Here is a 25,351-nt window from a genome sequence, read left to right as displayed (position 1 = left end):
TTGAGTCTTTTTATCACGGACAGACGCGTCTGCCAGTGCGTACAGGTCTTTGTAGTGATGTTGCCTGACCATAAGCTTTTTTGGTTGACGGTAAGATTTTACTTGCTGGGGCATCTACTTAAAAGACATCCACCTCACCCCGGCATGTTGCCAGCTACCCTCCTAGGCAAAGAGCCAGCCACCACACAGTCCCCTTCTAGAAAACCCAAGGTGACCCAGATACCGACTGCTCAGTGTCTGATGACCCCACTGCTCCCTAAGTAGCGCACCTGATTCCCGTTCTTATGTTTTAAATTTGCCCATAAATATTGAATTCTCGACACCCTAAGCACCCCACCTTGCACCCCAATAAAGGTGGAGCCCCAGGTCTGTGCTCTGTCCCCCTCCCCTGCCCATGACGGCGCCGTGGCCTCTGTGAGTAATAAACCTTGCTTTTTCAAAGTTCCCTGGTGGTTGTTGCTGAGTGTCTTGCAATCATAGTAAGAACCACAAGGGCCAGCCCAGCCTCAGCACTGGCCCGCGGCAGGGGATGTTCACGGGGGCTGTTGCCAGTGGTGTGGCCCTGGCCATTCCTTGTCACAGCTCCATTATTTACCAGTAATGATGAGCCGAGACCGGCACCAAGCAGTCTTGCATGTTGACATATCTTTCCGTAAACTTGTATCACTTTCTACCTTTCGCTAGACGTTCTCCCCCCACATGCGAGTTACTCAACACGGTTCCAACAACCAGTGCACCCCGACTCTGAGCAAGGCCACAGGGGAGGCCAGCGTATCAGAACGCTGCTCGGCGAGGGTGGGGTCAGAACCCTGAGAACTAGTGATGCGATCGTAACGCTCATCCGCGTGTTAGTAAGAACTTAAGTAGACTGGAGTAGCCCCAGTGCAGTGGTTGATGGTGAACCACAGTGCTATACTTAACGCCAACGCTGCAGGTGGATACTGGGTGGTCTTGTGTTTTGTGGGTTTTTTTTTAATTAATATGACCCTCTGTTTCCAACTTTGGGGTATTATAGAAGCGTGTTTTTGCACGGGCAGCACTGGGGCCCTCCTCACACAAGTGCATTCAGCTGCAATTCCCCTCCTCTCCTGGGGAGACACGGGCCTGGTGAGATGCCCCACCCGGGCAAGCTGCTTCCTATGTGTCTGGTCACAGACACCCCTGGGTGCATGCTGGGACCCGGATGGCTCCGTGAGTTCCACATAAAGGACAGGGAGATTTCTATCTTCCTATTATTTAGATGCTACGGGACCCTGAATATTTTTTTAAAAATTTGTAATTGATGTACCGTCGGTCTACAATGCTATGTCAATTTCTGATGTGCAGCGTAACGTTTTGGTCATATGTATGCATATTCCTTTTCAGATTCTTTTTCATCTTAGGCTCTTACAAGGTACTGAATATAGTTCTCTGTGATGCACAGTAGGACCTTGCTATTTATTTAGTTTTATGTGTAGTAATTAGTATTGAAGGGCCGTGGTGCTCAGACATGGACTTGAGCACAGCGGCCACAGGGGAGTCCGGCTGGGGCTGTGTGTGTGGAGTGGACGGCAGACGGTGATGAGGCAGCGTCTCCTGGTTTCCTACTGTCCCCTGACTGGCTCAGGTAGTGGGTGTCCTGTCGCCCTGTGTGCCTGCCCTGCACCCTCTCCCCAGCTCAGCTGCCACACACCCTGTGGAGCTGATGCACCGTGAGACTGGCCTGCCCCTGGCTACACTCACAGTGAGGAGGGCTGCTGACAGTCCCCCCACTCCAGTCCCAATCCACACGGCAGCTGGGAGTCTGACCTCTAGCCAAAAGGAGTAAGGGGACCCCCATGCTGAAGCTTAAAAAGGAGATCAAACCTCGAGGCAAGACATCTTAATGGCCAGGGCAGTTCTGAGAGTCAGGGATGACTGAGAACACAGACACGTGTCTACGGAGAGTGCAGAGCACAGAAAACGGTGCTCCCCCGTGGCGCTACCTCCTCAGCGCCCAGTGTCCTCAAGGGAGTCGGGGAAGAGGGCAAAGGAGCAGGGGGCACACGGCAGGGGAGGACATTCGGGATGAAGGAGGCACTCTGGACAGCAGTGCAGGGGCCTCCTCCGGCACCCGCAGGGAAGGCAAGTGAGGACGGGGGATGCAGACGGCAGTTGTGGACAGTGCAGGCACAGAGGGGAGCGTGCGGACAGGGACGGGACTCCCGGGGACGCTGGCCGACTGCAGGGCAGGGCATCACTCTCCGCAGTGGGACTGGGGGTGGCTGCCTTGGGCTCTGATGTGAGGAGCGTATCGACGAGGGAAGGGTGTCAGTGCTGCAGGGAGCGTGGCTGGGGAGGAGGCTGGCTCCCCGGTTACCGGCAGGCTTGCTGGGCACGAGTCCCAAGTCCTGTAAGCCTCCTTCTCCATCGCTGGTCGGGGGGAGGGCGGGGGGATATTAATACTTGTAATAAGGATCCGATAAAATAATAATCACAACTAGATAAAAGTTACTTGAGATCACAAAGTGCTGCATGAATGGCGTGGACTCATAACTCACACCGTCTCGTCCCTCACACTGTCAGGCAGCAGCAAGCGGCCTGTTGCCAGTGACGCTGTTGCCAGCACTGGTAACAGCAGCACAGGGGGCGGCGGGGCTGCGGCGTCGGTCCCGCTCTCCTCGCCAAATGAAGGACGGCACTTGTGTGCCTTCCGGCCTGGGCGTTTAGCGACACTAAATTCTCTTTGTGTCGGGGTGTGGCATTCGATCTCTGTGCTGGTGCGACAGTAAACGAGGCGAGCAAGTCTGCCAGGCTCTCAGCCGTCATGATTGAGAGCCCAAAACAGTGCTGGCCTCCCTCCAACCAGACATCAGCCGGGCAAGAAGGTCTGAAACATTCTCACCCACAAGCAGCCTGGAATCCATCACTGCCTTCGAGCAGCTCTGTCCCTGGGCTGACACTCTCTGACTGTCCTCCTTGGCCCTGCAAATCCTGAATAAGAGGTGGCGATGGCACATGGACCCCTTATTTACAAAGCCTTTTCAAAGTGATGAGTTTTTGCCATGAGAGAAATATGTCAGCATGACGCTGACCTTCTCCGTGGAATGACCTTCAACAACCTCTTTACTCTCTAGGCCCTACTGCCTCACCTGCAGATTGAGGGGAATAACCCAAGGGTCCTTCATGATAAAGTGTATTCGGGAATGCCAAGCATTTAGCATATGCCTGGCACACAGTAGGTGCTTATTAAGTAGTAGCTAATAAGGAACATAACCGTAGGTTGGGAAGAAGTTTTGCTTGATGTCAAATCCAATCTTATGAGAAGCTCTTTCTATGTGAATTTACTTTTGGGGGGAGGTAGGTAATTAGGTTTACTTATTTCGTTATTTTCATGGAGGCACTGGGGATTGAACCCAGGACCTCCTGCATGCTAGGCATGCATGCTACCTCTGAGCTATATCCTCCTCTCTGTGAATTCACTTTCTAACTGTCTGTCAAAAGCAGACTCAGTGTGTGAGGATCTCTGAGTAGCCTGACAGACCGCATAGACACCCAGGAACTGCCAATAACCAGCGAGGAAATCTCTTTTACTCTGTGCATCCACAGCCTAAGGTTTCAAAGCAATGCAGATTGGGGTGTGACCAGAATTTGGGTGATTTGCAAAGCGTAGAGGATTTGCGTTCTCTAGCACCCGGGCCCTCTGCCTTCCTCCCTCTTCTAAAACTGGAGGTGGGAACGAGCAGAGTGACCGCCCAGGAGACCTCACCACCCACTGTCCATGTGACCCGCAAGTCCTCAACTTCCCTGAGCTGAAAACCACGTCAACACCTGGCGTGTCGATTACATGACCTAGACGAGCAACTTTGTGAAAGACAAATGTCTGTGGATACATGATCTCTGATGGTCCGTTGGGCACCCAGTATCCCCGCTTTCAGTTTAGCAGGTAAAACTTAGACCAGTGGCTCTAACTGAAATCACAAAATGCCTCCTTCCTTGCCCAGAATCAACTGAGAGGGAAGTGCACCTGTCTGCACAGAGATGAACAGATAGCACTTAACTGCCCTGTTACCCAGTAAGCTACGCTGGAAGACTGAGATCTGCTAGTCACATGGCCCATCCCCACCTCACAGTCAAGTCCTTGTAGAGCTATGTGGGTCCCTGTCCCGGCGGGTCTGAGGGAGAGAGTCAGAGACTCTAAGTGAAGTAAACCAGGAAGACAAAGAAAAATACCACATGATACCACTCATAAGTGGAATCTCAAAAAAGAAAAAAGGAGACTAATGAACTTATCTACAAAACAGAAACAGACTAACAGACACAGAAAACAAACTTATGGCCATGGTGGGGGAGGTAAATGGGTAGGGAAGGATAAATCTGGGAGTATGAGATTTACAGATACTAACTACTGTATATAAAATAGATAAACTACAAGTTTCTTCTGTTTAGCACACGGGAACTATATTCAGTATCTTGTAGTCACCTATAATGAAAAAGAACATGAAAATGAATATACGTCTGTGTATGCACGACTGGGACACTGCTGTACACCTGGAGCCGACACAGCATCTAACTGTAAATGACTGTACTGCAATTAAAAAACTCACTTGCAAACTGACTATACTTCAATAATAATAATTAAAAAAAAGAGACAGTGCCCTCTGAGTTTACAGACTTAAATGGGAACAAATCAGGAAAGAAGGACAAAGGACTGTCACCCTCCCGCAGAAAAGCTGCTTCCCCTGTGAAAAAGAGAGGCGAGCAGATCAGAACGCCAGAGTGTTAGGAGGAAATCCCTCGGGTACTTTCCCGCCCCCTCTTAAACCCATTAGCTTTTTTTTTCTTTTTTTACATTCAAATCCAGCAACTCCTCCCAATTACTTCCAGTTTCTTGTAGAAAATAGTATTTTCTAAGTCACCTGGTCTTAAAATCACGAAGCTGTGTTATAATCCACTTGTCACATCGTCCACCACCCTGCTCTCGGCCTTACAGCTTCAGGACAATTCCAAGTTCTCGATTTTGCTTCCAAAATAGTGATTTCGGCATTCCCTCCCTTTACTCCAAAACATCACTGCTCTGCCTGCTCCTTTAATGCTCTGGGACTTAAGGCCTTTCCTATTTGGGCTGTAACGCTGTTCCCCAAAGAGGGTGTTCAACACCTCCACGAACTGATCACCTGGCACTTGTGCTTTTTCCTTATTTCCATTAAGCCTTCTACTCAAATCCTTCCAGGCTCCGTTCAAAATATGACCCCCAGGATGCGCTTCCCCTTCTGTGAATTTCAGACGGCCTTCAGTTTCACAAGGGTGTTTAGCCTGCTTAGCTAACGTGCCCCAGAGCACCATTAGTGCCCGTTCCCCACAGCACCTCGCAGAGTGCTGAGTGTGGAATGCACCCATCATATCTGCCAAACAGGCATCACGGTTAACTAACATGGGACACACACAAAAGTTCAACGTGTTTCTAAGACCTCACAGACTGTAACACAGGCGCACCAGGAAACCTGCGTTTTGGATCACCCACAGGACGTGACTGACGCAGTGGCACGGCCGTGATTCCACAGCCGTGATTCCACAGCCGTGACAGCTCACGACCACATTTACCCCTGACTTCTTGAAATTCTCCCTACTGAGTGTCCACCAAACAGGTGATCGTGTCTAATTTAGAATATACTTTCAGGAATTCAAGGGTTTTCTTATGACTTGATCTAATATTTAAGTCATCATTTAACAAATAAAATGAACAAAAAATTTTTTTCTTTTTCTTTTCTAAGTAGTCTTGATTTGTTTAAGCGCTCGCTTCCAAACGTAAGCTGCACCATTGTCTTTAAGGAACTTCCTACGGACTAGGACGCATCTCTCTATAAACCAGGGTTAATTTCAACCATTGTTTGGATTCTTGAGAGGGGAGGTAGCAATAAGGAGACGTCTGTTCATTCAGCTTTGTGCTAGAGAAGCCGGAGCATGTGGCTCGTTAGAATAATGACACCTATTTGCATGGCTTTGTCTGCTAATAGCAGAGACGCTTGGATTGGGTAATTTGAAACTCATTATCCGATCACATTTAGCCTCTGCGGGCTCCGATGCTGGTGGTGTGCAGTGAACTACTTGGCCGAGCCGCTATTTTTAGTAAACCTGAAAAATGAAAGACAAGTAAGAAAAACACTGAATCGAATAGTATGTCTTCTCTCAAAATGACCAAGCCCTGAGCGGAAACCCTATACGCTGAGGAGAGGTGAAGTCTGTGCAGTTTTCTGGCTCTTGGTCCACTGTGTACAAGCGTGGTACAGGAGGAGAGTTGTTTTGACTGCTTTGTGTGCAACAGAAATGGCAGTTACAGCAAATATAAATAAAGGATCAGCATCTACCTCAGCCCATCTTCAAAAATCAGGCAGATGAAAAGAAGCCTGGCGTGAGAGCTCCAAATCTCCACCGAGTTCGAGAAATGTTGGTACTGGTTTTGGCTTTCTATTGAGTTCAAGAAATGAATTAATGTATGTATTATGTAACTTGATCTTGCTTTGTTTGGCTGAATGTAGAAACGAAGAGGTCCTGTGAGATGCGCATTTGAGCTCCGAGCTTGATGAGAGATTTAAGTGCAGTTGGTGGGTTGTTGTGTGTTGGATAATACGAAGAAGGGTTAAAAGCTCACACGTTTCCTTCACCAAAAACTGTTTTCGTGCTGCCTGCCCTGCACACCATGGCTGTTAAATCCGAGCGTCACACTGACTTAAATTTATTTAAATAATGATAAAAAAATCACAACGTTTGCCTTTTAGTATTTTTACCCTTCATCAAATGAAGAGCATAATTTTCATGTCCAAAGTGCGGCACGGTTTTGAGGTCTACGACTCATTTTTCACTTAGGGACGTGAGTGATTCACTTTCCTTCAGGGACATGAACAAGTGATTCCCAAATACGGTATCGGGGGGTCTTTTGAAGGTTTTGTCCCAACTACCGATGTGCACAGCCACCTCAAGGCAGCAAGTGATTTAAACAAATCCTAGTGAGAGTTCCTTTCCATTATACCACTTTGCCCAAATAAATTTTTTTAAATAATTTTTGTTTTATTTAAAAAATTTTTTTCTTCCACTTTTATTGAGATACAGTGACATACGGTACTGTATACATTTTGAGGGGGGTAATTAGGGTTGTATTTATTTATGTTATCTATTTTAATGGAGGTACTGGGTGTTGAACCCAGGACCTCATGCTTGCTAAACACACGCTTTACCACTAAGCTATGCCCTCCCCCATAAATGTATGTTTTATCTCTCTATGGCATTTGAAAATCATCGTTTGAGAAAAAATGAATTATTCCCATCCAACCTAACTTTTGGCTCATCACACACAGTTACTTCTCCTAAACTCCAAAATCCCTTTGGAATGATAGAAGTAAAATGAAAGGAAATCTCTGGAATCAAAAGAAGTTCCCTGGCAGGAACACAGAGTGGCTGTGAGTAGGTAACAACTTTAGGCACCGCATAGAACCATGAAAAGAAAATGACCACATGAAAAATGATTCCTTGGAGGCCCTGGAGAGGATCTGGCACTTGGACAAAGGGAATGGCTTTTCTCTTGAAAAGCTGTGAGTCACAGCCGTGAGGTGGCAATGGTTCCGAGGGCTCCCTCCGTCTTACTGGCTTGAAGACTCCAGAGGAAAAGTCTGGAGCTATCAAAGCAGTGCAGCTGGAATGTGAGGTATAAAACCCTAGAAAGGGAAGAGCCACAGGGAGGGAGCCCCAAACTGATGGAGACAGATGTGTGCAAACTCCGCCCAGACATCTCACTCACTGCAGAATCACACACACGTAATGGAACGTATCCCACCAGCCCAGCTAAGTAAAGACCCATGGGACATGTCAGCTCTTGCCCACCATGGAAAGGACAGAGTTTGGAATTTGAACTCAGTCAAGGTAACTAGCAACACCCCCTTGCCCCGGCCCCCCAGACATTCTAAATCTAATAGTCTCTGCAATATAACCCTGACTGAAATATCCCAGAAACAACTCAACATTATTAAATGTAAAAGAAACAGGAAAACATGAGCCACAGCCAAGAGAAACCACAATCCATCAGAATGACCCCCAGGAAGATTCAGACGTTGGATTTAGCCCAGAGGATTTTAGAGCAGATATTACGGCTATGCTTAAAGATGCAAAGGGGGAAAAATGTAATGTTTTGCAGTGAAAAATGGTTGTGATGAAAAAAACTAAGAGCAAATCTTAGCGGAGGTTTTGAAACTGTTTAAAAGAACCAAATACAAATTCTAAACCTGACAAATATGCTGAATGAAAACGTTTACTGTATGAGCTTAACAGCAGGTCGGAAATGACAGGAGAGCCAGTGACCCTGAAGACAGAGCAACGGAATTAGCCCATATAGAGAACAGACAGGGAAAACCAGTTTTTCACAAAGCAGAAGTCCTGAAGACCTGAGGCGTTACATGCAAAGTTACAACACCTCCAATTAGAGCTCGGGGGGAAGAGGGAAGATGAGCCAGAAAATTGTTAGAGTCATGGTCAAAATGCCTCGAATTTGGTGTAAGACATAAATTGAGAGACCCAGGAGGCTCAGCAAACCCCGGAAAGTACACACAATAATAGAGACCCGTCTGGGGGATGTCTGCTTCTAGGAAAACAGAGATGTGCCTTCTCCAGTTCTTCCTGCGAAGCACAACGAGAAACCCTGGATATTATATGTAAAGTGAACACAGGGAAGGCAGAGAGAACAAGGCAGACAAGGCCTGGGGACCCAAGGGTGACACAGTGGTGAGGTCTTTGGTTTTCTTCTTGCCTTTTACATTCCAGACTTGGAACCAAGAGAGACTGGTGCCTGGAAATGCCAAGGGGCGTAGACATAAAAGGGCAAGGACAACAAACGAAGCCTGTTCTCTGTGCCAAAAGGAGCAGGAAAGGGTTAGGCTGTCAAGGCAGAAAATGATCACACAACTCCAGGCAAATACCACTGGGAAAAGTGCAGCCCCGCCCCAGCCTGGGCCAGCAAAGTGCGTGCAGAACTAGAGTCTCACCCCGTCCAGGGCCCCCGCCTGCTGCTGGAGCGGCATCAGGGAAGCTCAGGTACAGGAGGAAGCAGGACCCCATCCCTGCAAGACGGCGGCCGCGATGCCCGCTCTCCCAGGCGTCCTAGACGCCCCGTGGGGAGGCTGGAGGTCCAGCTGAGTCCAGCAGCACAGCTCCCTCCTGCTCCCTGCTGGCGTTGCATCAGAGGAGGATGAAGGGAGATTCCGCTCTAATGTCGAAGGTGCAATGTCTCACCTAAATGTCACCCACATCAGATACAGGTGCCGCTCAGTTCATCCTGAGGCAAAATTCCTCTCTAGCTGTAAGCCTGTGGGACAAGCTATTTGCTTCCAAAATACAAGGGTGGGCTGGGCATAGGACAGACACTCCTGTTCCAAAAGGGAGAAAAGCGGAAGGAGGAAAAGGGTGACAAACCCCAGGCAAGACAAAAACCCAGCAAAGCAAACCCGTGAGATCTTTCTTTTGAGGGGAGAAGAAATTAAGTTAATTAATTAATTAATTAATTAATTTGTTCATTTAATGGAGGTACTGGGGGTTGAACCCAAGACCTTATGCGTGCTAAGTATGTGCTCTACCACTGAGCTATGCCCTCCCCCTCAAACCCCATTAGATCTTAAAGCTCAAGAAGAATCCTCTTTGGTTCAATGCACTGCCCTTCAGCCCCAGGGGGGCAGCAGCATCCCGCCCACTGCCCTGCAGGCTGCGGCACTCATGGCTCTGCCAGGTGGCGGTGGAGGGAGGCTGCCTCCCTGAGCCCGTGGACTCTGCGCCTGCTGGGCGACTGGCAGCCCCATCGTCTCTGCATTGCCTTTGGAATCATTCTTCCTGGCTTCTGTTGAGATAGCCGATAACACCACGGGTAACCTTTTCAATTTGATGTTCTTTCCTGAACAAACTCCCCCCCCCCTTTTTTTTTTTGCAATATGAGAATTTTCCAAATCTGTCCCATCTGTTTTTTTTGTTTTTTCTTAACAACTCCTTCTTTAATTCATCTCTTGTCGCTCACGTTTTACTGTAAGCAGTCAAGAGGAACCAAGCCCCTCCTCCAACACTTTGCTTAGAAATCGCCTCAACTAAATATCCAGTTTCGTTGCTCACAAGGTCTGCCTCCCACCACACACTGGAACACAACTTGGTCAAGTTCTTTGGCTAAATCACAACAAAGAGCATCTTTCCCCCAATTTCCAACAGCCTGTCCATCATTTCTGTCTGAGACCCCATCAGAAGACCTTTAACATCCATATTTCAGCCAGCATTCGGTTCATGATTATTTGTGTATTTTCTAAGGAGATGAATGTTTTCCCTCTGGCCCCCTTTCTTCTTTCTAAGCCCTTATCAGTATCACCTTTAACATCCATGTTTCAGACAATAGTTGCTTCATGGCAATCTTGGCTTTTTCTAACATGCACCACAAAAGCCTCTAACCATTATCCAGTTCTAAAGCCACATCCACACTTTTAGGTATTTATTACAGCAGCATCCACTTCTCATAACCAAAATCTGTATTAGTCAGGGTTCTCCAGAGAAATAGAAACAGGATATATACATATATATGCACACATACAAACACACACACACACATTCATATATCTCATGTATATATGTGAGATTAATTATAAGGCATTGCCTCACACGAGGGTAATGGAAGCTAAGAGGTCCCAAGAGCTGCAGTCAGCAAGCTGAAGACTCAGGAGACGGCTCCAGTCTGAGAATTGTTAGGCTGGAGACCCAAGAAGAGCTGTATCAGTTTGCATCCTGGGGGGAAGGTGTAGCTCAGTGGTAGAGTGTGTGCTCAGTATGCACCAGGTCCTGGGTTCAATCCCCAGTGCCTCTATTAAATAAATAAATAAATAAATAAATAAATAAATAAATAACCTCTCATTACCTCCCACCTCCTCCAAAAAAAAAAAAAAAGGACCAACATTCCTGCTCAAGGCAGTGGGCAGGATGCGTTTCCTCTGACGGTGGGAAAGCCAACCCTTTTGTTCTATTCAGGACTTTAGCTGCTTGGATGAAGCCCACACATTAGGAAGGGCAACCTGCTTTATGCAGTCCCCCAGTGTAAATGTTCATCGTATCCAAAACACCCTCACGGACACCTTCAGCATCATGCTTGACCAAATTATCTGGGCATCCGTGACTCAGTCAAGACGACACATTAAGTTAACCACACAGAAATAAAAAATATAATGTACTAAACAGCTCAATGGATGAGTTCATCAGCAAGATGGAGGGGACAAAAAAAATCAGCAAAATTAAAGACAGAACCATGAAAATTAAGTTATCAGAAAAACAGAGATAATAGAAGAAACTGAAAAGAGCCTCAGCACTTGAGGGAATATAACAAAAGATATAATCATGTCACTAGAGTCGGGGAAGGAGAAAGGAAAGAGGAAGGGGGAGAAAAAGTATTCAAAGAAATAACTGGTCAGACTTCCTAAACTGGACAAAAACCTCTAGATTCAAGATGTGGAGGAAATCCCAAACCACATAAACCCAAAGAAATTCACAGCAATACCCATTATAGTCACATGTCTGAAAACTAAAGACAAAGAAAAAAACTTGAAAGCAACAGGAGAGAAATGACATCTCACCTCTAAGGAAAACAGGATTTGAATGACAGCAGATTTCGCATCAGAAACCATGGAGGCAAGAATAAAGCAGCACATGTTTCAAGTGCCCCAAGAGCTGTCAGAATAGAATCTTATATCCATTGAAAATATTCTTCAGGTATGAACGGGAAAAAATTAAGATATTTTCAGATGAAGACAAACTGAGAGTATGTATTGCCAGCAGTCTATCCTAAAAGGACAGCTAAAGGAAATTCACTGAACAGTTATAAAATGGACATTTATTAAAAAGTATTTTATTTTACTGTATTGTTTATTGTTTTCCATTATAAAGAACTTTTAGTTATAAAAGAAGAAATCTTGGGACACTGAGAATGAAATAAAAGAACATTATAGGTAAAAATATAGGTAAATATAATAGAATTCTTTTTTTCTCTTGAGTTTTCAAAATTAAGTTTGATGGTCCAAAAATTGCAACACTCTCTGACATGATTCTAGATGTATACAGAGGAAATATTTAAGACAACTATATTATCCTTATGGGAGGATAAAGAGATAGTCTTCATCTGAACTGGTAAAATAAAGACAACAGTAAACTGTATTAAGTTATGTGTATATAAAGTAATGCTTATAGCAACAAGTGAAAAAGAGATACAAAAAAGTACACAAAAAATACTATAAATAAATCAAAATGGAATCATAATAGATGTTCAGCTAACCCACAGGGAGTCAGGAAAAAGAAAACAGAGAAATGGAAAACACAGAGAACAGAAGACAACAACAAAAATAATAAAATGGCAGACTTAAGCCCTAACATAGCAACAGTCCATAAAATGTAGATGATGAAAATACATCAATTGAAAGATAAAGACTAGCAAAGTGAATTAAAAAATAAGACCCAACTACACTTCATCTGCAAGAAACTCATTTTAGTGGAATGATATATAGATACTTACAGTAAATATATGGAAATACATGTATCATTCGAACATTAATCAGAAAAAAAAAAACTAGAGAGGCTATAAGGATATCAGCTAATGTAGGCTTCAAAGCAGAGAAAGTTACCAGAGACAGAGGGGGACGTTATGCAGCAATACAGGGTTATCCCACCCAGAAGAAGTGATCATCCTGAATGTCTATGAACCAAAACACAGCTGAGAAATATGGGAAACAAAAACTGATGGATATCCATTGACAGATGACTGGATAAAGAAGTTGTGATATATTTATACAGTGGAATACTACTCAGCCATAAAAAAGAATACAATAATGCTATCTGCAGCAACATGGATGGATCTGGAGATGGTCATTCTAAGTGAAGTAAGCCAGAAAGAGAAAGAAAAATACCATATGAGATCACTCATATGTGGAATCTAAAAAAAAAAAAAAGAAGAAGACAAATGAACTTAAATATAAAACGGAAACAGACTCATAGACATAGAATACAAATTTGTGATTGCTGGGGGGAGAGGGGTGGGAAGGGACATTCAAAATTTGTAGATACTGACAGGCATATGTAGAATAGATAAACAAAACTATACTGTATAGCACAGGGAAATATATACAAGATCTTGTGGTAGCTCAAGGTGAAAAAGAATTTGACAATGAGTATATGTATGTTCATATATGAAGCATTGTGCTCTACACTGGAAATTGACACAGCATTGTAAACTGACTGTAATTCAATAAAATAAAATTTAAAAAAAACCTGAAAGTAGAAATAGACAAATCCACAATTACAGCTGGAGACGTCAACATCTCTTTCTCAACAATTGTTGTAGACAGAAAATCAGCAAGCAGTATCACAACAGCATAATTAATGGGCTCGAATCAATCCTTGCAGATTATTCCACCAAGCAACCACAAAATGCACATAATCTTCAAGTGTTCGGATTTCAGAATAGATTATCAACATGAATCGTATTCTGGGTCATGAAATAAATCTCAAAAAACGTAAGAAAAATTGAAATCATACAGAGGGTGTCCTCTGACTACAGTGGAATTAAGCTGGAAATCCATAACAGAAAATCACAGGAATATCTCCAAACTGTTTAAAAATTAAGTAACACACCTATAAATAAACCAGTCTGTATGGAACACCTGAGAAGTGATTCAACACAGCAATGACCACCAGGCAGTGAAAAGTTATGGGCTGGGTAATGGAAATTGGGTCATTAAGGGTCCTTGGAGAAGTGACCCACAATCTGGGAAGAGGAAACAAGACAGAAGTGGCCGGGGGAAGGTCTAGGGGGCGGGGAAATGCATCCTCAGGAACACACTGTAGGTGGCGGGGCCTCCACTGGCATCCTCTCAGTTGTAGACAAGGACGCCAGTCTGTGAGGACAAACGCGTGTGTGCCCACGGCAAGCCCCAGCCGTCCAGGGCATCGTCCAGCTCACATCCTGCTCATTCACATCTGAGAACCTAAATGCCCCTGAATGTATGCGGAAGCAACCCCCAAAGTAGATCCATGGTTCTTACTTGCGAAAATAACTTACAGCTGCCAAATTTCAGAGGGCAGGCGTGGGCGTCCATCGGGAAGTCTTCGAGCTGCATCGGGCACTCTGCAGAGATGGTCAAGCTGCAAAACAAGAGAGGGACACCTTTCAAGGACTCACCGATCTGGCTACTTACTGGACACGCCCCCTGTTCCCGAAAGCCGTATTAAATACGCCACTCAGTGTTTGAATTTACTACCTTTTATGAGATCGTTTAAAACTGTCCCACCAAATCACACAGGATTGCATTGTAGACGAACATCATTTAGAAATAAGGCTTAAATCAAGTCTGCTCGGGTTCTGTGGCTGCTGTGTCTGTACATACATTACTGCTTGTAAAGCAATCTGAGATGGCTTTAAAGATAATTTATTCTTTCTCTCCCATCCCTTGCTCAGAGTAATCTAAAAAACTTCCCTTCAACAAGGCTGAAAATGTATGTATTTTCTAAAATAGTTTATAAGCTCAAAAAAAAAGTAAATGCGGAGTAAACGCACAGTCCGCATTTTAAACAGAAGCTGGCTATAATTACTGTGCATCGGGCTGATGTCACAGAGCAGGAGGTGTAATTGTGTTACGGAAGCAATCCTCCTGTTTTCAATCCAAGCCTGGTCTTCCAAATAATAAAACACCACCATCCACTACCGCCGTCACCAGTGACCAAAGCAGCGCGGGTCCTGAGAGCTGTGTGTCTATGCCGGGCGCTGTGTCACGTGCTTCACCTGCACTGACACACCGGATCAGAGTAGCTCCATGAGATGTGCCGCTATCACCACCCCCCGACCCCAGCCGACAAGGGGAGAAAGTGACGCGTGGATGCTGAGAGGCTGGACGAGAATTCAGAGCCACTAACGGCACGTCCCCCACGGACTCTGTGACCCTGGGCACCGTCTACACTCCCAGAGTCGCCACACTGTGGGCCTTTTCCTTCCCTACAGACTTCACTAATTAGGCAGTAAATCTAACTTTCTTTCACGAGCTAGCCTTCCGTCTCTTCGTTTCTAATTCTATTATTTAAAATGAAATGAAATTACACAAAATGAAATCAAAGCGCAGCATGGTCAACTTGAAGCAGACGTTACAACTCCAGTCTTAGACAACAGCAGTTCAGCGTTGCGCCAGCGCTGTCGTGCCTGCCTTGCTGGGTTACGGCTGGGTCTTGCCTGTGCCTGGAGTGAGTCAGAATGTGAGGACGATCATTTTACCTTTACTATTTCCCTCTTTTAGGGTAGATTAACCTTTCGTTACTCAATTGGGCACGTAATTCACCCTTGATGACTGTGGACGGAGTAGTCAACGCATGCATTCTCTGGAACTAAAACGTGTCCGCGGGAGGAAGATGTGCCCGTCAGGGAGAGGGAATCCTCCGCCATCTCTGCTGGGGGGAGGGGGCGCTCTCCCCAAAATGGAGCAATTTCCAGAGGCTGTGAGTGCACATGGACAGGAACATACCACAAAAGTCTCATATTCAGGCAGGGAGATGATAGTTAAAATTACATGCCACACATGTTCATAGAAGAATATGGAAAATACAGAAAAGCTGTAAAGAAGACAATTATAAATACATATCACTTCATTTATCATTTCACCCGGCATCTTTTATCCGGATCTTTTTCACAGGTATATATGCTTTCTTTTTGTTCTTGGTATCTAAAATTCAGTCTCTTGTTTACTTAATATTACAGCAGGAGTATTTCCCACATCACTAAAATCTATACATTAAGCATGACTTTGAAAGGTGAAATATTTAATTCTAGCACGCAGGTGTGTGTAATATATAAAATCTGTGTATGTGTGGACATCTTCAAGCATAGAACTGTGGAAAAGGACTATGATTAGAGACTATGAAATGGGTAAGGCGAAGAAAGTTTTTTTGTAGATTTACTTATTAGAATTAAGAAAATCAGGGCTTTAAAAACCATAGCCTGAGAGGAGGACATTCAGCCAACATAAAGGAAAATAGTGGTATTTTATCTGATTGTTAGTAAACTCAAGTGATTGGTTAAATAAAGCAATAGTGGGGCAGAAAAATTAAATGAATCGAATATGTTCCAGAGAATAAAATCAAGATGAGCTCAGTAAACCCAGAATTTCCTTAAGAAGCACATTTTTAGCACGGAAAGAGCGTATACATAAAGCTGTACTGCTGAGTACAAAGCTATAAATGTGAAAACCAGCATATGAAGACGTGGTTCCGTAGGTGCACGGAGGAGGAGGCTTCTGACTGGCAGCGTCCTTCCGGTGCTGGTCTACGCCTGTTCCAACAGTGTGTGGCCCTGGTGTGGGGAAGATGGGGCTCAGTCTGTGGGAGCAGAGTCAGGAGTGGGGGGGGCTTCAGGTGATCCTGTTGCCAAAACACCAGCCTCTGTGCCCCCCAAAACAAATTCAGACCCAGAGACAGAGTTTGGGGGGCACCAGGAAAAGAGCAGCTTTACTGCTCTGCCAGGCAGAGCGAGTCGCAGCGGGCTCATGCCGTAGAGACTGAATCCATCCTGACACTGGTGTCCTGAGGTTTTACAGAACAGCTGGGCAGGACAGAAAGGCAGCCACAAACAGGGTGTTTCTTCCGGGTGCTGTGTTCTTGGCCTTGAAGAATCCACCCAGCATCACGGAGAAACTGTATTCTTCTGAGGCCATCAGCCCGTGACCACCTCTGAACACAGCTTCTGGGTTAAAGGATGGCTATTCTGGGGAAAGAATATAGAGGGAGTGGAGAGGGTAATGGAAAGGCTGGGGGCTTGCCAGAGAAAGGAGAAAAACAAGATGCAAGAATTTTAGGTCAGAACAAATCAGCAGTCAGCTTTCGCATCAGGGACGACCTTTTTTTTTTTTAATTGAAGTACAGTCAGTTACAATGTGTCAATTTCTGGTGTCCAGCACAATGCTTCAGTCACACATATATAAACACATATATTTCTTTTCATATTCTTTTTCATTAAAATTTATTACAAGATATTGAACATAGTTCCCTGTGCTATACAGCAGAAACTTTTTTTAAAATCTGTATTTGTATATAGTGGTTAATATCTATAAATCTCAAACAGGGGAGCCATGCTGTGAGTTAGCTTCTTACTGATTCACTCCTGACTGTCCCAGCCCAGTCATAGGCACAGCAGACTTCAACCAGCAGACCCAGCGCTGCAGTCTTCAAGTCGCCTCCAACAACGTCAGCAGCTTTACGGGCCGCACTTCCATCATCAGGGTGACTTGGAGATGTCCCTCTGTCACGGGATCTTCTTTCTAGACGCTGCCAAGTCTCCCAGCTCGCAGAACTGGGCTTCTGCCCCCTGCCAGGAAACAAGCAATAGCCCGCTGGCTCTGGAGCCTGTCCTGAAGCCAGATCTGTTGTCTGAGTTCTTGACAAGGTGGTGAATCATGGTCAACTGCCTCTTCTTCCCCCTGCTCCGTGCTGGCTCTCTGCTTCAGTCCCCAAGACCACTGGAGGCACTGCCACCTGTTTTACTGTCATTTGCCCTGACTTGTCAGAGAAGGCGTCCTCAGCGAGACTTGACCTCCCACCTTGGGCATTCTGCCCACTCCGGGCTTTTTGTCCTTTTCCTCATATGCTCTTCTTTCTTGCCCAACACCATGTATTTTTAAGAGAGGTGAGAAGCCAGCCTTCCTGCCATGGTGATCTAGGCCCTTATTAAAAATAGAATCTCATATCTTGCTTTATTCTGGCTGTTTGGCACTGACCGCTGGGCCAAAACCATTGCAGTGACAGCATTTAAAGATGGCAAGGAGTGTACACCAAGGGAGTCTGCTGTTAGCATGCAGCAGGAGGGACAGGGTACAGACAGGTGGACGGAGATTCGCTGGATCTAAAAAGAAGACTCTTGAAAGAAAAAAATAATTCCAGTAGAAACAGAAAAATATAATAATTCTATAATTACCATCTTGACAAATGCTAACATTAGAGCCTCACAGATTGTTCCCCCATTTTAATAAATCTTCTTAGAACTAGAATTCCAAACATCGGAAAAATACACTTCATCTCTGATAGCGTCTCTCCCCTGAGGAATGAATGTATTATTCAGATAAATTCCCTGATAGCAAATGTTTCAGCTTAGTAAGAGAACATTTACGTTTTCGATCCCTTTCAACATTTCAAAAAAGGCCTATACTTTTATAATTTTCAAAAAAAAATGTCTCTTGATAAGAGAGCGCCTTCCATTCATGGGATCCTTCAGAACGCAGTGTGCCCTGATGTATAACCAACTCCTTCACATGGAACTGAGATCAAAGCCCGCTGCGGAACGTGGGCTGTCACAGCTCAAAGGAGCCGGCCAGGCCACCTATTAGACACCTTACTTTTCAGATAAAAACTGAAGCACAAAAGATGAAGAGATGTGCCTATGAAAAAACTTCACTGAATTACTGGTAGATCCAAGAATCCAGCTTTTCTTCCCCCAAAGATCAACTTTCTGTTTTACTTCCACTTTCTAAGACATTCAAGCACTAATTTATTGGAATGTAATGTCCCATTTTTGGATGTCTGAATTTTAAGGTCTGGAAAAGGGCACTTGGTGAGTTAGGCTGTTTGCTTCCACTTGGATTTATATCAGCCTCATCAAGGGCCTAGGATCACAAACTCCTGAGAAAGCTCTCTGCGTGCCCAAAGGCAGGTCCCAGAGCAGTGTGCTTTGAGACGGGAAAACAGCCAAATTCCAGAGTAACATTGACATTAATGAGCTGTGTGGCCTTTGTTAGCTGCCTAACCTCTCTGGTCCAGCCTTCCCATTTGAAAAAGAGAAATAAGAGAAATAATGACAGTTGCTTTATTCTCTGAAAAAAAAAATTAATAGATGAGAAAAGAGGGTTAGCCTCCAGATTTCTCCCCAATCTGGTCTTCAGATTAGAGCCTTCTTTATTTACATGACAATCCTGCATCACTGTGACAGACAGTGTGGTAGTGGTAGACAGAATAACGTCCTGCAAAGACGTCTACGTCCCAACCCCCAACAGCTCCAAACTTGTGAATGTGTTACCTTAAATAACCAAAGGGCTTTGCAGAGGCGATCACGTTAAGGCTCTTGGATAGAGGAGATTATCCCAGATTATCCAGATGGGCCCAGTATAATCACAACCGGGTCCTGATGAGGAGGGGGAGGCAGGCGTGTCAGAGTCAGAGGCGAAGGGATGAGAAAAGCAGAGGTCACAGGGTTGTGGTCATGGACCCAGGAATGCAGATGGCCTCCTGGGGCCCGAAGAGGCAAGAGACAGATTCTCCCCTAGAGATCCAGAAGGATTTCTTTACAGCTGAATTTTTTGGCTTCCTAAGACCTTTTTGGACTTCTTCCCTCCAGAACTGTAAGACAACAAATTAACTGTGTTTCAGGCAATAATTTTACGATAGTTTGCTACATCAATAGGACAATAATACAAAATGTGGTCCCCAGAAGTGGGATGCTATGGTAACAAGTACCTAACAATCTGGAAATAACTTGGAATTGGGCAGTGGGAAGAGGCTGGAAGAATTCTGAAATTCATTATAGAGAAAGCGTACAACTGCCTTGAACAGACTGTTAATTGAAATGTGAATGTTAATGATTCTGTAATGAGAACTTGCAGTGAGAAGCATGGGAGAGAAAACCTACGTTATATGGTCATAAAGACACTGTTGGTAGAAGTATGGACATCAAAGGCCTTACTGGCTCAGAAGGAAATAAGGAACATGTTCCTGGAAACTGGAGGGAAAGAGACCTCACCACATAGTGACAGAAGCTTGGCTGAACTGTGTCTATGATTACGTGGAAAGCAGAACTTGTGAAAGACTGTGGTGGGCCAGACAACGCCCCTAAAGACATCAGTTCCGAGTCTTTGGAAGTTGTCAACATTACCTTATAGGGAGAGAGGTCTTTGCAGATGTGATCAGGTTAAGGGTCTTGAGACGGGGAGACCGTCCAGGTGGGCACTAAATGCACCCACAAAGAGCCTTATAAGGGAAAGACAAAGGGCAGTCACACTCAGATAAAAGGATGAAGGTGAGCAGATGAAAGCAGAGAGATATGTAAAGATACAATGCTGCTGGCTTTGAAGATGTGGGAAGCAGCCCTGAGCCAAGGAATGCAGGCATGCAGCTGCATAAACTGGAAAAGATACGTCAGTGGGTTCTTCCCAGAGCCTCCAAAGGGAGACCAGCCCTGCCCACACCTTGATTCTGCCCCAGGGACACTGACTTCAGACTGACAGTCTCCAGAAATGTAAGAGGATAAATTTTTATGTTGGTCAAGTCACCAAGTTTGTGGTGATCTGTTACAGTAACCACAGGAAGCTGGTACAGTGATGCCATTGAACAGTTAGATGAGATTTCCAGGCTAAGTGTCAAAGCTGTGACCTGGTTGTTTGTTTTGTTTTGTTTTGTTCCTGCTGCTTATTGTAAAATGTGAGAAGAGATAGATTCAGTGTTAAGAACTGCCAACAAAAAAGAGGGACCAGTACTTGATTTGGGAAATTCTCAGTTTGTCCAGGTTGCAAAAGGTGCTGTAATTGGGAGAGCCATCGTCAGGAAAGCGCTCTCTAAGAGAGAGCCAAGGGTGTGGCTGGACAGCCTTTGGCCACGACCTCAGACTCTTTGAGGACATTAGGTGTGTGACTCATGGGTCCTCTCCGTCATGTAAGAAAAAGCCAGGAATAGAGGATCAATTATCCATGAAAGACTGATGGAGGAGCCTCACGTCTGGTAGTGTACATTCTTGAGACATACACAGGAGATGTACAAGATTCTTGGAAGTTTTATACCAGTGGAAACATTGTTGGTTTGGACTGAATGGGACTGAGAGAGGTCAAAACAAAAGAAGGCTGTCAGAACCCCAACATTCTAAAGGCGGGAAATAGGTTGAAAAAACTACTCAACTGTAAACATATGCTACCTTCACGAAATAGCAAAGATGACTCCAAGGGCAAGAGCCTTAGGCCCAGGGAAAGGAGCCTCATGTCACAGGATCAGTCCCAGGCCTTGAAACCGCGTGCTGTTCGCCTAGCTGCATTTAGAAATTTGGGAGGAATAGTGCTTCCTTTTTTTCCTACCATTTCCTCTCCTTTCAAATGGGAATCTCTGTAACTTTTATCTTATGCTTGTCCCACCGTTGTATTTTGTGGGTAATTAACTTGCTTCTTGAGTTCCACACATACACAGACGGAGAAGTGTACCTCAGGGCTGCTCATCCCCAGACCTTCCCACCTAGTTTAGATGATTCAGATGATGAGATTTGGAACTTTGGAGCTGATGAGGTTTAGTTGCGGTTACGGACTTGAATTTGATGCTGTAATGAGTGGAGGCTTTGGGGGATACTGGAATGACATTAGTACATTTTGCATGACAGAAACAGACTCACAGACGTAGAAAACAAACTTGCAGTTACCACTGGGGGCAGGCGGGAGTGGAGGGAGAAATTGGGAGTTCAGGATTTGCAGATACTAACTACTATATATAAAATATATAAATATGGAGGTCCCTACTGTACAGCACAGGGAAATATACTCAGTACCTTGAAAAAGAATATGAAAAGGAATATATATGTGTATATGACTGAATCACTATACTGTGCACCAGAAATTAACACAACATTGTAAATTGACTATACTTCAATTTTTTTAAATTAAAAAAAAAAGAAAAATATTTTGCACGTGAGAAAGACATGAATTTGGAGGTGGGGCAGAATAGATGGTGGCAGGCAAAAATAATGATTTCTCCAAAGGTGTTCATGCCCTAACCCTTCCTAATTGTGAATATAAAACCGATCATGGCTCAAGGGACTTTTAAGATGAGATTAAGTGAAGGATCTTGGGATGGAGAGATTTTCCTGATTTTCTGGGTGGGCCCAAGGGAAGCACACGGCTACTTATAAGAAGGAGGCAGGAGTGCCTGAGTGTGAGAGGGGGAGCTGGGATGCTGGAAGCAGCGGTGCAGAGCCAGGAACCAGGGAAGGCAGGCAGACCCCTGGGGCTGGAAAAGGCAAGGAAACACATCTCCCCAGAAGAATCCAGAAGAGACACAATCCTGCCAGCGTAGGACCTGTTTCAGACTTCTGGTCCCCAGAGAGTTGTGATAATAAATTTGCATAATTTTAAGCCACTAAGTTTGTGCTAATTGGTTACAATAGTTTCCCTAAAATGAAATAATAACATTAATGATATTATGAATCCAATGCCCAGTTGTTAGTGCGCTGAATAGCAGCCCTGTGTATATTTTGAAATAACTTTCAGAGTTAAAAAAGAAATTTGGTTTAGCCGCTTTATAAACAGCTCACAAACTGCTCACTGCCCTGCAGATCACAGCCTGGCTCAGTCAGCGGCCGATCCGCCCGCCCCGCCTCCGCCGGCTCTGTCAGTGGAAACATAACCTTCCTATAAAGAGGCTGCAGTGACTTCCAGGCAATATATGGAATTTACGGGGACTGGCAATTCAGTGTTAACATAGAGCCTAATGATTGGTGTTAGCGGAAAGAAGTGAGGCTCAATTTGGTCGTAATACTTTTCCGAGTGAGTCTTTGTAAAGAACAGAGGACGGCCTTCACGTAAGGGATGCTCTCGATCTGCCGCAGTTGTGCCCATCCAAAGGGATGTGGGGTTTGGAGACTGGAGGAACGCTGGCGCTGCTCATCGGGCCTTCCTGTGGGCAGCATCTTTGTGGTTCTGCTGCCTCTGCTTTATTCCCACCTGGACGGGGCTGAGCAAGGCTCCTTCAACACTCCAGAGAATTTTCCTTGCTTTCTGCCTGAGTCACACCCTCTGAGATGATGGACTGTAGATCATACCTGCAGGAGGAGCCCCTTCTGTGCTGGGCAAGGAGGGCTGGGGAGGGAGGCGAGTCTCTGAAAGGAAGCCCAGCTCTGAGGACTGCAGGCCTGTTTTCCCTATAGTTGCCTTACCTCTAGGCTGGCAAGTAAGAGAGGGTTATTCAGATATTACAGAGAATTGGCCTTTTTATCAATAGAATACACATGCATATTTACATGTCCACACATACGTATTTAATAAGTCTGAGCCCTGCCTGATGTCAAAGCCCTGTTGACTGGCAGCTTTCCGCCCTTTACTCCTGTGCTCAGAAAGAACCGCAAACATATTCATTAAATAAAAGCGTGCATGAACGCATCTCTCCTCCTGTGAACAGTCACTAGCCCGCACGGCGTGATAAGCAGTGATGCGCCACATACGTTGTCAGGTAGGTTTCCTGGGAGCTAACTACAATGCATAGTAAAGGTTTGAGGATAGTGCATTCTAAAGCTCAGCTACATAAAAACTGAACTTTTTGCATCTAGACATTGACAAGTTGGGAACAAAGGATGTTGGAACCCAAAGGTCATTGCCATGCTCCGCCACCCCCACCCTGTTTTTTCACTAGCTGACCTGTGCATGCTGGTCCCTCCTGTGACAGTTGCTGCAGTTGTAGGTCAGCTGCAATTGTGGTGGGTCCAAACCAGAACTGCCAGCCTGGCTTCTCTGAGGGCCTGGCCGCTCCTGCCCTGGTTAGTAGACCCCCCGAGGGAGCTCTGCCTGAGCACCAGCTCTGATCCTAGCCAGATCGAAGCAGGGGGTCGGCCCGTGATGAAGATGAGATACCAATTCAGCAAGTTCAGCTGAGGGGGAGGAGAGGGAGCAGCCAATGGACAGCAGGAGAATAAAATACCCAATGACTTGTTTAAAAGGTAATAGAATTTACAGACATAGAAAACAAACTCATGGGGGTGGGAAGGGATGATAAATTGGGAGTTTGAGATGTGCAGATACTAACTACTATGTATAAAATAGGTAAACAACAAGTTTGCACTGTATAGCATGGGGAACTATATATATTCAGTCTCTTGAAGCAACTTATGGTTAAAAAGAATATGAAAAGGAATATATGTACGTTCCTGTATGACTAAAGCACTGTGCTGTACACCAGAAATTGACATGGCATTGACAACTGACTATACCTCAATAAAAATATATTTTTAAAAAGGTAATAGAATTTAAATTCAATGAAGGGCAACCTTGTAAAAAGCACGACTTAGGGCATCATCTGGAAATTCAAATGAGACCACCCTAAAATGATGCATGGTTTGGTTTACTTAATAGTGAAGTTCCACACTTTACAAAGAAACTTGTGTAGATGCAGCTGTAACTTCCAGCTTGAGTTACACATTTCACAAGTCATTCTAAAGCTAATTCATTCATTTTGCACTCTTCAGCGTAATAAGGCCGCACATGAGACCAACGAGCAGATTTCTGCTGGATTAAAAATCCTCTCTGAACTTTGCACTGTTCATTAGGATTTTCATTCCTCTTGGGATGACACTGAAAGGAAGATGCCAGCAATTCTTACATATTTTGGGAAAACTAGTGGATGTGTGATCATTTTATAAACTTCACATATTTCTCATTGAAAAGGGATATAAACTTTATTGATCTATTTTGATGAGCATGGCTGTTTCTTTCTTTCTTTTTTTTTTTTAAGAAAGAAAAGTGAGGATTTATTAAGGGACGGATAGAACACTCTCAAGGGGAGAGTCCTGCAGGTTCAGATCTGTTTCTTTTTTAATATGTGTGTTTCTTAGTAAAAGGTGGAAGATTTATACAATACAATGAAAAGAAACATGAGCATGGATAATGTCTGTGTTTCTCAGGAAGGCACTGTAATGACGGACGTGAGTGGAAATGTTTTGGTTAATTTTATATGTGTACCCACACATCCAGCAATAAACCTTCTTAAATAAATCAAATGCAAGAAAATCAACACAAGCCTGGGCAATAAAAAAAAATAATGCTGCAAAAAGAGAACAGCACAGATATGCAAAGAAATTCCTTTCTCAAAATGAAATCCAAGTATCTCTCTAATCATAAAGCATAATGCAGTTAACAAGGTCGTGCTGGGGAAGCAGACGGAGCAGACGGGGAAATCAAACAGCAGCTCCAACGCTCAGCTCAGTCTCCGGTCTGTGCTGTGTCACTCAGCAGTCCTGAGCCCAAACTGCCCCATCAAGGGGACTCTATGAAGCTTATCTTACAGCGTTAAGTTCCGACGCATCAGCACAGATGCACAGACTGATGCCTGGTACATAGTAAATGCTTTAAACAACACTAGAGAAGTGTCGTGAAGTGGTCTAGGAAACATGCACAAAAGCAGTGAATAAACTGCCAGAACAGTCAGCATCAGCTGTTTCTGGAACTCTGGAAATTAATAAAAAACTTACAACAACCAGAGAACAATTAATGAAGAAAAAAAAAAATAACTGAAAACCAGTAGTGAGCTCTGTGGCATCTGAACTCAGCCTGTTGCCAGCCTCCACTCCCCAGCT

At 44.8% G+C, this 25,351-nt stretch overlaps 1 protein-coding gene across 5 annotated transcripts in view; it reads right to left on the bottom strand.

Annotated features, from left to right (window-relative positions):
• GABRA5 (gamma-aminobutyric acid type A receptor subunit alpha5) overlaps positions 1-25,351 on the bottom strand; it is a 79,474-nt gene that overhangs the window by 14,744 nt on the left and 39,379 nt on the right. For all 5 annotated transcript variants that reach the window (XM_032468976.1, XM_032468980.1, XM_032468978.1 and 2 more), the window contains one exon: positions 14,072-14,154. In XM_032468976.1, coding sequence (XP_032324867.1) covers positions 14,072-14,154 — 83 coding nt within the window. The remainder of the gene's footprint in view (positions 1-14,071; positions 14,155-25,351) is intronic.

This window comes from Camelus ferus, chromosome 27 (assembly GCF_009834535.1).
Source record: "Camelus ferus isolate YT-003-E chromosome 27, BCGSAC_Cfer_1.0, whole genome shotgun sequence".
Classification (NCBI taxonomy): Eukaryota; Metazoa; Chordata; class Mammalia; order Artiodactyla; family Camelidae; genus Camelus; species Camelus ferus.
This window is presented reverse-complemented; position numbering and strand designations above follow the sequence as displayed.